The sequence below is a fragment of the Bison bison genome, unplaced genomic scaffold (assembly GCF_000754665.1).
Source record: "Bison bison bison isolate TAMUID 2011002044 unplaced genomic scaffold, Bison_UMD1.0 scf7180017864034, whole genome shotgun sequence".
Lineage (NCBI taxonomy): Eukaryota > Metazoa > Chordata > Mammalia > Artiodactyla > Bovidae > Bison > Bison bison.
The window spans coordinates 165,882-180,547 of NW_011494606.1; the positions used below are offsets into that span (position 1 = coordinate 165,882).

The 14,666-nt window shown below is 35.4% G+C and overlaps 1 protein-coding gene across 12 annotated transcripts in view; it reads left to right on the forward strand.

The window, feature by feature from the left end:
- MYO9A (myosin IXA) overlaps positions 1-14,666 on the forward strand; it is a 196,990-nt gene that overhangs the window by 70,548 nt on the left and 111,776 nt on the right. For 11 of the 12 annotated variants that reach the window (XM_010834461.1, XM_010834463.1, XM_010834464.1 and 8 more), the window contains one exon: positions 12,300-12,419. The exons of the other annotated variant lie outside the window; for it this stretch is intronic. In XM_010834461.1, the coding sequence (XP_010832763.1) occupies positions 12,300-12,419 (120 nt within the window). The remainder of the gene's footprint in view (positions 1-12,299; positions 12,420-14,666) is intronic. 12 annotated transcript variants of the gene reach the window in all.

A 14,666-nucleotide genomic window follows, 5' to 3' on the forward strand; every position in this document is an offset into this window, starting at 1 on the left:
TTACTTATGTGGCTTTTTGCAGTGAAAATTTAAATTTGGCTATTATATTTTTTAAATGAATAAAATATTAGAAAGATTGTATTTCTAAAATGAGAGGCCAAAGTAATTGAATTTCATTTCTGTATTTCAGATTATAATGTGTACGAACTGACCTTTGTGAATAGAACTGTATATAATTTTTTTAAATAGAAGGAAAATCTTAAAACTGCTTTGCCTTTGCCAAAATTATTTCTAAGAGGCCATCTTTGCAAAAAAAAACTTGAAACAAATTTAAATTGAGGTATAATGGACATATGACATACTAGTTTCAATTATATAACATAATGATTCAGTATTTATATATACTGTGAAATTATTTCATCCATCACTATTCCAACCATTACAGAGTTACAAAACGTTTTTTGTATGTGATGAGAACTTTCACAAGTTAATTTCTTGGCCACTTTCAAATATATACTGCATTATTGACTACAGTTGGAGAAGGCAATGGCACCCCACTCCAGTACTCCTGCCTGGAAAATCCCATGGGCGGAGGAGCCTGGTAGGCTGCAGTCCATGGGGTCGCTAAGAGTCAGACACGACTGAGCGATTTCACTTTCACTTTTCACTTTCATGCATTGGAGAAGGAAATGGCAACCCACTCCAGTGTTCTTGCCTGGAGAATCCCAGGGACAGGGGAGCCTTGTGGGCTGCCCTCTATGGGGTCGCACAGAGTCAGACATGACTGAAGTGACTTAGCAGGAGCAGCAGCAACCAGCAAAAAATTAAAAAGAAAAGTTTTTTTTAAAGATGTAGTCTTAATTATTATAGTGGACATCAATTTATGTATCAATATTGAAAAATGTATCAATTCTGGAAATTGATATATATTCTACTAAGATTTAACTAAGACAATAAATTTTTCTTATATTTACTATTAAATACTTTGCTTTCTGCAAAAGTTACATTGTATGTTCTTTTGGCATTTAAACTATTATTTGTGGAAGCTGGTTCTGTGTATATTAGTATTAGTACAAAGACATGCAGTGTTACTAATGCTTCTAATTATCTCTACTTTGATAATTTTTAGATTCTTCTTGTTTTCTAATCTAATTTCTCTTTCTGGCCAGCATAGAGCTTCTGTGTAATAAACTCTTTTATACTGGGATATGACATGTATGCATAAAAGTGCACAGAACAAAAATACAGTTCAGTGAATTATCACAAAGTGAAAACACTTGTGAAACAATCTTCTATGTTAAGAAAGAGAGTATGACCAACATGCTAGAAAGTCCCCCTTGCATAAACTTTAAAAGTTTCCCTTTTTATCTGGAAAAAAAAAGACAGTTCATTTGTATTTTGAGACAGTCACTGAGTGAGCAGGTTTGTTACAGAGAATAATTGTATTACTGTATATTAGTGTCAGTGCCAAAATTCAGCATTTTTCCTCCCTCTGTACCATTTACCACCTGCTTTTTTCTGGTGAGTTTAGAATATTATAAAATTAGAACATTGTAGTATTTCGCAATAGAAACTAACAAAATAACTGAAAATGGACTAAGTAGTAGATTCAGAACTTTCATAATCACCATGAGTAGTATGCAGATATATTAAAGTGAAACAGGAATTGGAGATTATTTAAACAGAAGTAGAACGTGTGAAAGGCAGAAGATAACCAAGTTCAGATTTTGAATTAGAGTAAGATGTCAAAAATATTATTTCTAATGAAGAAAGAAAATGTAGAATACAGAGTGCAATATATTTTCACTTCCATTGAGAGTATCTTTTAAAGGAAATAAATATCAGTGGACTTTTAGCTAATTGTCAAGAAATACCTTGTTGCTGAACCAAAAAAAAAAAAAAAATCCTTGATTTTCTTAAGGAATTTTCTAACATTCTTCTTCATCAAGCAAGCTGAGCACAAATGAGAATATCAAATTTAAATCTTCTTTTGACTGTTATTTTTTCTTTTTTTTTATAGATTTCTATATTAGAGAACACAATGCCATTTTAAGACCTTTAAATAAAAAAAAATTAATTAAATTAATTGTTCGAAAAATACATTTGTTATAGTTGTGTGTTACAGCTGTGGCAGTTTATTAGGAAACCGTAAAATACCCTTAGTAGAGTCATGTAAACAGGCAATTTGAATGAGGTACCATGTTGGCCCTGCTAGGAGGTAAAATTAGAAATGGTAATGACTTTTCTGGTCAACAGTGAGGTCCGGAAGAACAGCTACTCCAGTGGTGTCATCCATCTTGCCTCTGATTTGCTCTTCTGAATAAGAAAGAGCCTGGGCTGGAGAGTGCAGGGAAGTTATACAGTGGGTTGCTGTGAGTGCAGTGATGCTTATTTGTTTCTTTTGGAGTTACATAAAAATATAGCCAAAGGGGAATTTTAATCCATCTAAAAAGATGAGGGAGAGACAGGAAATTCAGCTGTGGCACTGGCATAAGAGGCAAGAATGAGAATTTAAAGTGTCATTCAGTGTCTACATCTACAGGGAGAAAATCTGAAGCCATTCATATAGTGTCTGTAGGTAGAGAGCGTTAATGGTTCCCACATAACCTGTTCCTCTTCACCATCCCACGCAGTGGGCTGCATAACTCTAATGTACTCCCATTTGTTTTTGCAAGTGGGAGAAGGATTCCAGTGACGATCCTTTTCCAGCAATAACCAGGTACTAAAACTAATTTATATATCACCTAAATAGGGTTGGACATGACGTGGCAACTAAACAACAACAACAAACAGGAGCTAGGATTTCTCCTGCATTGGCAGCTGGGTTTTTTACCACTAGTGCCACCTGGTAAGCCCTGGGTCTAGGGTTTCTATGCAGTAGTCTATCTGCAATTCTACCCAGTACTTAAGACAATTAAATGCATTTTTCTTAACAACAAAACCCTGAACATTACTGATAAATTCATTCTGTGTTAGGCTCTATGGTGTGGTGATTAAGAGTAAGGGTTTTAGATTGAATGTCAATTCAGCAGTGGAGACAGGACTTCTGAAAATGCATCTCTTCCATAAAAGCAACAGGAACACTTGCAAAAATTGTCAGAATAACTTTGTTGGAGCTCAAGAAATTCATCAAAGGTCTGCAGTAATTTGGAAAGTGTACATACAAGAAAAAAGACTGCATGTTATTATTGTCAGTGCATTTTATAGCGTTTAAGCTTGCACTACTGACCACCCTCCCTCTTGAGCTCTACAGTGGCCTTGAAAACCTATAGCCTAGATGTGCAGTGAAAATGAGAAGTGGGACAACCACTGGAGGGAGTAGAAGGGGACTGGCACTCCTTCAGAGCTCCGTTCCCAGAGAATTTTCATTATTTAACCTATTTGGTCGTTTCATGGAAGACCCCACTTACAAGGCTATCTTTTAACCTGACTTGGAGCTTTCCCAGTATGAATAACCTTTGATCTAGGGGTTTTGTCCAAAACAGTCAGAAGCAGTTGCTGAACATTGCCACTCTCTGATGCAATAGATAACAGTTGGGGCAAAACTAACCAAAACATTTATTTATTTATTTTAACCAAAACATTTAAAAGGAACACCTGGGGAATGAGGTTTCCATAATGGCTATGAAAAGTTTTTGTGTATTCATGGGAATTTAGGTGGCTAAGCACATGCATAGGACTGTGTACGTGCCTAGGGCTATGCTCAGTAAAGACCTGAAGAGATCCTGATTTCTTATCTCAGGATAACATTCAGGTTTCCTGTGAGCAGGGTAAGGCAGAGTTCTAAACTGCCTAGCTGAATGTTGTAGGTATGCTTCAACGTAAGCACTCAATGACCCTTGACAAAGACTGGGAGAATTACTGGTCTCAGGCACGTAAAGACATGTGAAAGTGAAGTCGCTCAGTCGTGTTCGACTCCTTGCGACCCCATGGACTGCAGCCTACGAGACTCCTCCGTCCATGGGATTTTTCAGGCCAGAGAACTGGAGTGGGTTGCCATTTCCTTCTCCAAGGGATCTTCCCAACCCAGGGATCGAACCCGTGTCTCCTGCATTGCAAGCAGACGCTTTTATCACCTGAGCCACCAGGGAAGCTGCCTCCAATCAATGGCTGTTTATTAAGCTAAGTGAGCAGAGGTTTCCATGGTCACTTGTGACAAAGAATACAAACTTTCAGAATTAGTTCAGTAATGTCCTAAACAAATAGCAACTATAAGAATCAGCAGCAACAGTAACTCCTAGGGAGAGAGAGAAAATCTGATTTTCAGAGTTGCCATGTTATATTATTTAAAATGTCTGGTGTTCTATATAAGACTTTGAGACATGCAAAGAAATACGAAAATATGACCCATACATGGGGAAAGAAGGAATCTGTAAAAACCTCTCTCTGAAAAAATCCAGGCATTGATATTGCTAGACAAAATTTTTAAACTATTTTAAATATGTTTAAAGACATAAAGGCAACCATGTCTGAAGAACAAAAGGAGAGTATGAGAACAATGTCCCACTAGATGGAGAATATAAAATTTTAGATACACACAAATCAGTTTTGAAGTGGGAAAAAGTGTACAGTAACTGAAATGAGAAATTCAGAAGAAGGGTTCAATAGCAGATTTGAATAAGCAGAAGCCAGAATCAGTAAACATGAAGATAGATCAGTTGAGTTGAAGAATAGGAAGAACAAAGAATGAAGAAAATAAGTAGAGCTTCTAGACCTATGGGATACCATGAGGCATATAAACTTTTGAGAGTCCAGAAGGAAAGGAGGGAAAGGGATAGAAAGAATATGTCAAGAAATAATGGCCCCAGTCTTCTCAAATTTGATGAGAAAATTAATCTATACATTTCAGAAGCTCAACAGATTATAAGATGAGTGAATCACAGAGATTGAAACTTAGATGTATCATAATTAAACTATCTAGAGGTAAAGAGAGACTGTTGAAAGCAGCACATCATGCACAAACTGGGCTTTCCAGGTGGTGCTAGTGGTAAAGAACTGGCGTGCCAGTGCAGAAAACATGAAATGTGGGATTGATCCCTGGGTCAGGGAAGTCCCCACACCCACTCCAGTATTCTTGTCTGCAGAATTCCATGGATAGAGGAGCCTGGTGGACTATGGTCCATAGAGTCTCAAAGAGGCGGAACTGATTGAGGCAACTTAGCATGCACGCATGCACAAAGTATCCTCCGTATGATTGACAGTTGATTAATCATTAGAAACCATTGAGGCTAGAGAACAATGGCATGGCATATCCAAAGTGCTGGAAGAAAAGTCTGTCAATCAAGAATTCTATATTCACTAAAACTATCCTTTAGGACTTCCCTGGTGGTCCAGTTGTTGTTAAGAATCTGCCTGCCAATGCAAGGGACATGGGTTTGATACCTGGTCAGGGAAGATCACATATGCCACAGAGCAGCTGACCCCATGTGTCACAACTGCTGAGTCCACATGCCTAGAGCCTGTGTTCCACAACACAGAAAGCCTCTATGCAGCCGTGAAGACCTAGTGCAGCCAAAAAAAGAAAAAAATCCCTAAACACACATATACACAGACACAAGAAGAACTATCCTTCAAAATGATGGTGAAATTAAGACATTCCCAGGCAAACAAATCCTGAATGACTGCTACTAGCTGTCTCACAGGAAATGTTAAAGGGAATTCTGGCTGAAATGAAAGGACACTAGACAGTGATTTGAAAGCATATGACATAATAAAGAGTACCATTAAAGGCAACTATAAAGTTATACTTTGTACTATGTAAAAGATAGTATAAATGTATCTTTTACATTTTGTAACTTTTAAAAACTAATTTTGTAAACTTTTTTCCTCCAATCTAAAAGACAACTATACAAAACAATAATTACATGTCTCTGTTGGAGGCCATGCCATTTTAAAAGCTGTAATTTGCATGACAATAACAGCATAAAGAAAGAGGATGGGAATGAAGTTATATAGGAGAAAAGTTTTTATATACTATTGAAATTAAGTAGTTTTTAATCCAGGCTAGATTGTTATAAGGCAAAATGCTAATTTTAATTCCCTGTTAAGAAAATAGCTAAAAAATAATATAGTAATAAAATAAATGACCAAAATGTTTAAACAGTATACTAGATAACATGTATTTAGTACAAAAGAAGATTGTATTGAAAGAATAGAGGAACAAAAATAATATGTCTCTAAACATATGTGGAGTCTAAGTAACAAAGTTCTTAATAACCAGTGAGACAAAGGAAATCACAAGGGAAATTAGAAAATAGTTTGAAATTAATGCAAGAAAATATACACCCAAATCTTATGGGATACAGCTAAAACAGTGTTAGGAAGAAAATTTATAGGTTCAAATACTTCTATTAAAAAAGAAAGAATATCTCAAATCAGTAACCTAATGCCTCACCTTATGATTCTAGGGAAAAAGGGCAAGCTAAACCTAAAGGAAGAAATAGGAAGGACATTATAAAGAGGAGATCTGAAATAAATAAAATAGAAGAAAACAAAAGCAAAAGCTACTTCTTTAAAAAGGTAAACAAAATTGACAAGCCTCAAGGTAGACAGACCAAGAAAAAGAGAAAGGAGACTCAAATGACTAATTTGGGGAAATAAAGGAGGGTGTTGCTACTGAACTGATGAAAATGAAAAGGATTATAATACTATGAACAATTGTATGGCAGCAAATTAAAATCTAGTGGAAATAGAAAAATTCTTGGAAAGATGCTAACTGACTTCAGAAGAAAAAGAAAATCTGAAAAGGCCTGTCACAGGAAAAGAGATTGGATTAGTTATGAAAAAAATCTTCCCACAGAGCAAAGCCAAGAACAGTGAATTCATTGATAAATTTTACCCAGTACTTAATGAAATGAAAAATTACCATCAATTCTTTATAAACTCTTCCCAAGAAATAGAAGATAGGGGAATACTTTTGTTCTCATTTGGTAAAGACAGTATTACCAGGATACCAGATAAGACATCACAGAAATGAAAACCACAAACCAATATCCCTCAACAAAAATTGTCAACAGAATCCTTATAAGCTGAGTTCAGCAATATGTAAACAATATTTTATACCATTATCTACTGAAATTTACTCAGAAATGCAAGGTTGGTTCAGCTTAGAAAAATCAAGTCAGAGTAATATACCACATTGATAGAATAAAGGACAAAATCACATCATCACCTCAACATACACAAAAAAGGCCTCACAGAAGTGAATACCTTTTCATGTTTTTCATTATAAAAATGCTGAACAAATTAGGAATAGAAAGAAGACTTCCTCAGCCTGATAAGGGGACCTGTGAAAAATCCATATTTTATGGTAAATAAATGAATACTTTTCCCTTAAGATCAGAAATAAGACAGGATATCTGCTTTCACATCTTCTATATAACATTGCCCTGGAGATACTGGTAAGAGTAAACAGGAAAGAAAAAGAAAGAAAAGACATCCAAATCGGAAAGGAAGAAACCATTTTGTTTATAGATGGCATATTGTGTATAAAATTTCCTAAGGAATCTACCAAAAAAATCTGCTGGAGATAATAAATGACCTCATCAAGTTGCAAGACTCCAAATCAATATGCAAAATCGGTTGTATTTCTATACACTAAAAATGAAAAACCTGAAAACAAAATTAAGTTGGTGCTCCAATTACAAGAGCACCAACAAGTATAAAATTATTATTAGTGAATTTAACAAGAGAATTGCAAGACTTGTTCACCAAAACTGCAAAATATTGTTGAAAAAATTTAAGGAATACCTCAGTTATTGGAAAAATATTCTGCGTTCATGCATTGAAAGGGTTAATGTAGTTAGCTGGCAATAATGGATCTACAGATTCGGCATAGTCCTGTCAAAACCCCAGCTATTGACAAGACTGATCCCAAAATTGATATGTAAAGGAATCTAGAAATGCGTAAAGAGCAAAAGTTGGAGGATTCAGAGTTCTGTTTGGATTAGGCAGTGGTTTCTTAGGTGTGACACCTAACACATAAGCAACCAAATACAAAAAGGGATAAATTAGACTTCACCCAAATAGAAAACTTTTGTGCCTCAGAGGACACTATTAAGAACTGACAACTTGTAGAATGATAGAAAATATTTATAAAACATGTATCTGATAAGGAACTGGTATCTAGATTGTAAGCATTTCTTGTAGTTCAATAGTAAAAAAACTAATAACCTGATTTTAAAAAGGGCAAAGGATCTGAAAAGACATTTCTCTAAAGAAGATATGCAAATAGTCAATAAAACACATGAAAAGATGCTCAATATAATATGTCATCAGGGAAATGCATATTGAAACCACAGTGAGAATACCACTTCACTTCACAGCTGTAATAAAGTAGACAGGAAATAATGTTGGTAAGGATGTGGAGAAATTGGAAGCCTCATATGCTGCTGTTGAAAATGTAAAATGATGTAGCCACTTTGCCTAAAACACCCTGCTAGCTACATTTTACCTAGTAACGCCTCTCTTAGGTGGAGAAGGCAATGGCACCCCACTCCAGTACTCTTGTCTGGAAAATCCCATGGATGGAGGAGCCTGGGAGGTTGCAGTCCATGGGGTCGCTAAGAGTTGGACACGACTCAGCGACTTCCCTTTCACTTTTCACTTTCATGCTTTGGAGAAGGAAATGGCAACCCACTTCAGTGTTCTTGCCTGGAGAATCCCAGGGACGGGGGAGCCTGGTGGGCTGCCGTCTATGGGGTCGCACAGTCGGACACAACTGAAGCGACTTAGCAGCAGCAGCCTCTCTTAGGTAGATACCTTAAAGAATTGAAAACAGGTGTTCAAACAAAACTTGTACCAGATATTCTTAGCAACATACTAATAGTAGCCGAAAGATATTGATAGGAACAATTCAAATATTCATCAGCAATTGAATGGATAAACTGCTGTATCCATACAATGGAGTACTATTCTGTCATGTAATGAATGAGGTACTAGTACATGCTACAACGTGGATGAAGCTTGAAAACATTTTGCTAAGTGAAAGAGTAAGGCACAAAAGGTCACATACTGTATGATTCCATTTATATCAATTTTCTAGAATAGGCAAATCTGTATATAGAATATAGATTAGTGTTTGCCTAGGACTGGAGTGGGAAGACTGGGAAATGAGAAGGGAAGTGATGGTTTAAAAATACAGGGTTTCTCTTTGATATGATGAAGGTATTCTAAAATTGGTTGTGATGATGGTTAAACAGCTTTCGGAATTTTACTAAAAAACCTCTGAATTGTACACTTTAGATAAGTGAATTGTGTGCTATGTGAATTGTATTTCTATGAAGCTATTATATACAAACGCACACAGAATGAATGTCTATAGTGGCTTTATTTATAATAACCCCCAAATGGAAACATCCAAATATTCATCAGTGAAAGAAACGATAACCAAGTTATGATATATTCCTACCTTGTTACATTATTTAGCAATTAAAATACTAAACTATTGATAGGATGAATGAGTCATAAAAATAATTTATCAGAAAGCCAGACATGAAAGAATATGTACTGTATGATTTCACTTAGTCTAAGAACAGGTTAAATAATACATAGATCTTTACTTGGTTGACTCTGGGAGGGGTAGGAATGATATTTACCAGAAGGGAATACAAGAACTGGTTGAGGTGATGAAAATGTTCTGTATCTTGATTGAGGATTACATGATGTAACTGTTTAAGCTTATCAAACTATGTACTTGAGATTAGTGAATTTTATGGTATGTGAAATTTATCTTTAAAAAATGGCCATTAAAAATATACCTTTAAAAAAGGCCTGGGAACTGGCATTATAGAAACTGTTACAGGATCAGAGACATGGTTTCAGATTTGAATGCTACAAGGAAGCTGGAATTAAGCCCCTGTTATGTGGTATAAGGAGCTTCAAAGAGCTTGAACTTTTCTGTCACTGAAAAGATAATTGAAAAATTCTGTTTATTGGCCCTGCCTAGGAGGAACAAGAATAATCTTATCAATATGTGTAAGGCCTTGGATAAAGTTTGAGAACAAAGCTTGCCTAAAAAAATTAGTGTTCTGTATCTTCACCATGCATGGATTATGGCTGTTAACCATGCATGGGAATTTATGCAGTTTGATGCATAATCTCAGACTGAGAAGTTATCCAGACTAGACTAGAAACTAGCACAAGCAAACACTAAATAAACCTTTTAAGAGTCTGAGACTCCACTGCAAATGTACTTATAAAACCATCCTAGGAAACCAAATTATCTTGACAGGGAGCTGCTGAACACAACAAAGAGAGGAATATCAATTTAAGGTTTAGAAATAGTATTAGAGTGTGTAAAGCAATCTTTAAAATTGGTAAAGAGTTAAAAGAAGGCATAGAAAGCAAAATTAAAGAATTTTCATTCATACCTGAATTGTAGGTATGCCGGTAAGACACAAAATGATCACAGATAGAAAATTACCCATTATCCAGTTGAAATTGTGCTTAGTAGGGCTTCCTTGGTGGCTCAGATGGTAAAGAATCCACCTGCAATACGAGAGACCTGGGTTCGATCCCTGGGTTGGGAAGATCCCCTGGAGGAGGGCATAGCAACCCACTGCAGTATTCTTGCCTGAAGAATCCCCATGGACAGAGGAGCCTGGCGGGATACAGTCCATGGGTTGCAAAGAGTTGGACACGACTGAGAGACTAATATGAGTACAATGGCTGTATCAATTTTGAGTGAGTTTTAACTTAAGATTACATGATAATTTAGTATATTTAATATCTGAACTTTTATACAAAACACTTTAATACCATAATTTTCTTAAATTATTTCTGACTGCTGTATATCATTAGTTATTGAAGGGCCTGAAAGTCTGGTGATAACTTTAGAAAATTACAATTTGGATAGAGTATGAGTAGAACTCACGAGGTGTTTTTTTCCTCAAATGGTCCCCCTCCACTGATAGCCTCCCAACTGTACCCCACCGTGTTACTAGCCAAATGTAGGCTCATCTGAGCCTAAGCATTCCTTCTCTAAGCACCCAATCAAGGTGGGAGATTATTGAGAATAGAATATTTTTATTGAGGTATCTCTTGATTAAGAAATGGTGGTAACTTGGTAAAACTTGTCTCTTTTGAACAGTTGCAACTATGTACTCTCCATACTAAATAAATGAGATAATGTTTTATTAGCTTATTTTTAAATGAACTAGTATGAATTCTTAAAATATTGTACAAAAACCTGACTATATATCAGATATACAAATATGTATACCTGTGTCTGTCTATTGTAATCTATTGTTATGGCATCATGAGTTTCTGTCTCCTTAGCTGAGAAGTTGATGCCTATTCTCTGGGTGTTGGTATCCAGTTTAAGGAATTATAGTTTGATTAAACCATGCTTTGCAAACCTCTTTGAATTACTCTGCCTCTGTTTAACTTTTAAAATGATTCTTCCTCTAGAACTATTCATAGATAGTATCTTGTTCCTAATTATACAGTACGTGCATACTAGTGGAACTTTAGTACATAATTATGTGTTGCTTAGTTTGCCTCTGTCTGTTTTTAAACTATTCACTTTTGTGTTTTAAAGGCAAAGTTACTTACATTTGAACTTAATGTCCTAACTCTAGAGATGTTCTCCGTATAAATGATTCTCAACACCTTCCAAGCCTGGAAAACCCGAATTCTCTTTAAATCCATTTATTCCTAATATTTACGGTACAATCTTCCTTCTCTCTTTACTGCTCGAGTGACCCACTGTTTCAGTAACACTAATCTGGGGCTTTGGTCCTTGCTTGAATGTGCTCTCTTCCCTTTCTTCCCAATAGTTAATTTTGACAGATTCTCCAGCTTTGTTTTCAGATTTATAAATACAGAAGTGCTGCTGGGTTTTCCTGTTCTGTGGTGCTTTTCTTTCTACTTTTTCAACATTGACACACTTGGATTTCCTACAAGTGTGGTTAATTGCGAGATTTGTGAAAGTTTAACTTTTAGTAAATTATTTTGGGTTTGTTTCTCTTTGGGATTCCATCAGTGTTTCTTACATTGTTGCCAACTGTATTCTAATTATATTTCAGACCTGATAAAAATGAGTCCATTAAAAAAAAAAAGGCACCATACAAATTGTTTTTGTAATTTCCCTAGTATTTTAAATTAGAGATTTTTAGTGTGGTGTTAACACAACATGTTGAGTACTGAAAAAGAATACTTTGAATACCTAAACAGGACCTTTGTTTTTTTCTTTTTGTGTAATTTCTTCAAATTAATTGGAAAAATTATTCACATTTAACCACAATTACTTGATACATTTTTATAATAGTTGGCAGCATTGTCCTTGATTCTCTGTTGGTGTGGGCTTATATAATGTCTTTTTCTTTTCTCCATTTTTTGTTTTTCTTTTGCTTCCTAAGGACATGATGACACAGCGCCATGTGCAGTTTTGAAAAGTATGGATAGTATTAGCTTTCTCCAACACCCAGTCCACCAGAGGAGCTTAGAGATTCTGCAGAGGTGCAAGGAAGAGAAGTACAGTAAGGCTGCAAATGCTGATTAATAAACTGTGTTATCACATCCATTTGGAAATGGAAACCAGGAGCATTCTACACCTGAGTGGAACCTAAATGGAATAGACAATGTGACCTCTATCGTCCTTTGACCAGAGAGTCTCAGGATACCGCCATTGAGACTTTCATTCTTTTTCTTGATATAAAGAAAGAATTGATATATACATAAAGATAATATACATGTTCTTTTAATTTGGATGACTATTTATCTATGATTCTTGAGTTGTTATTTATACTTGGTTACAAACTTTTAATTGATTTCCATTTTTGTTTTTAAAGTATCCAAGTGATGAGTAAAAATGAGTGTTGATTTTTTTCTGAACTTTATTGAAATCTAGTTGAGGTAGAATAAACTGCAGGCCAAAGCATACAGTTTTGACATATATGTGAACTCATCACAATCAAGATAATTAACATACTTAACAGTGCCAATAATTTCCTCTCTTTTGAATTCCTGCTGATTTTTATGCTTATTTATACTTGAACTTCAACATCAGCAGTGTTGTTTTCATGTATCATTGGCAAATCCACTTAGTTTGACTATACTTCTCCTATCAGACTTTGCCATGTCTGGTTTGGAGCAAAACCACCAGTTAATGTTTTGGCTTAAGGAAGAATGATAGAGTCATAATGGGTGTTCTTCTTCTTCTTTTTTTTTTAATATAAAATTGGTGTGAAAAGATGCCCTTGGTCTTCATTTTCTCCTTTTCTATTTGTTCTACTCATTCTGCATGAAAATGGATTCTTTTGGTTGTGGAATTATTGTTGTTTGGCTGTTGCTATTGCTGTAGTGAGAATAAAGGGATCCTTAAGAATACTAAGAATACTTAAGAATACTAACTCAGCAGTTTGCATATAATATAATGGACCTAAATTAGTTAGTCTTGTATTTTGAGCTTTTTATTGATCACAGATTTACTTTGTTAACTTCACAATTCTGTGATTGAAATTCCATGGAATATTAGTGTTTAATTATCAGTAAAAGGAGAATATAAGTAGAATTCCTAAAGGCAAATGTTGTGGATTCTTTCTTCAGTTCTTCTTACTATGCTGTTTTGGTATAAGAAAATGTGTAATACATTTTGAAAAATATTATTAAAATATTTTCTCATTCTAGAAAAGCAAAGGTAAGTAATTAAAAAATACATCTTAAATGTTACTGTTAATTATTGCTCTTGTTTTTAAAAGGTATACAAGTCTTTATTCCAAATACACATCTTCCTTTTCTAAATCTTTTAATCCAGGAGATAATATTGAAAACAGTCTACAAATCTTTTGAGGGGGCACTTAAATGAGTTCTTTTTAACTTTTAAATAATTCCAAGTAGTTTATTTGCTTTGTCAATTTTCATGACTCACAGACCTGATTGTTTCCAGGTAGGTATGTATGGGTGTAGAATAGGAAGGCACCAATTTCATCATGAGCTGCAGGAGGATATTGTACATTGTACTCTTGCAAGTTTATTTCTACATTAGTAGAAGTGGACTTTTCCATTACTTTAGGTAGTTTATGCTATTTTCCATTATAGTACTACCAATAATTAAAATTTTATAATATATAAAATTATAAATTCAAGTTTGGGAGGTTGTTTTAAAAAAAATTGGGGACTAATTTTAAGGTAACAGTTTATTAAAAACACTGGAAAAGAGACCAAAAATACTAACAGACCAAAAAGAAGCAGAAACTAGTGGGAAGTTTATTCTTTAAAGTAAGTAAAATAGTGGGTAGAAAGAAAGAAAGTGAAGTCGCTCAGCCGTGTCCGACTCTTTGTGACCTCATGGACTGTAGCCTACCAGGCTCCTCCTTGTGACCTCATGGACTGTAGCCTACCAGGCTCCTCCGTCGATGGGGTTTTCCAGGCAAGAATACTGGAGTGGGTTGCCATTTCCTTCTCCAGGAGATCTTCCTGACCCAGGGATTGAACCCCGGTCTCTCGCATTGTAGGCAGACGCTTTACTGTCTGAGCCACTGGGGAAGTCCATGCGTAAGAATTGGGAATTTGTGGCTTTTTACACAATGTACTCCCCAACTCCCATAGCTCGAGGGACAGAAAACCACACTAAACTGGTTTGAAGTGTCAGAGGACTAAGTTGAGGACTGGTAAAGAAGCTTGAAGTTTAGGAGGAAAATCCTGGAATGGAGAGAGCTGCCAAAAGGCTAACATCCAAACTTAGAGCCATCCTTACCTAGCTGACTGCTCTGAGTATTTGGGGG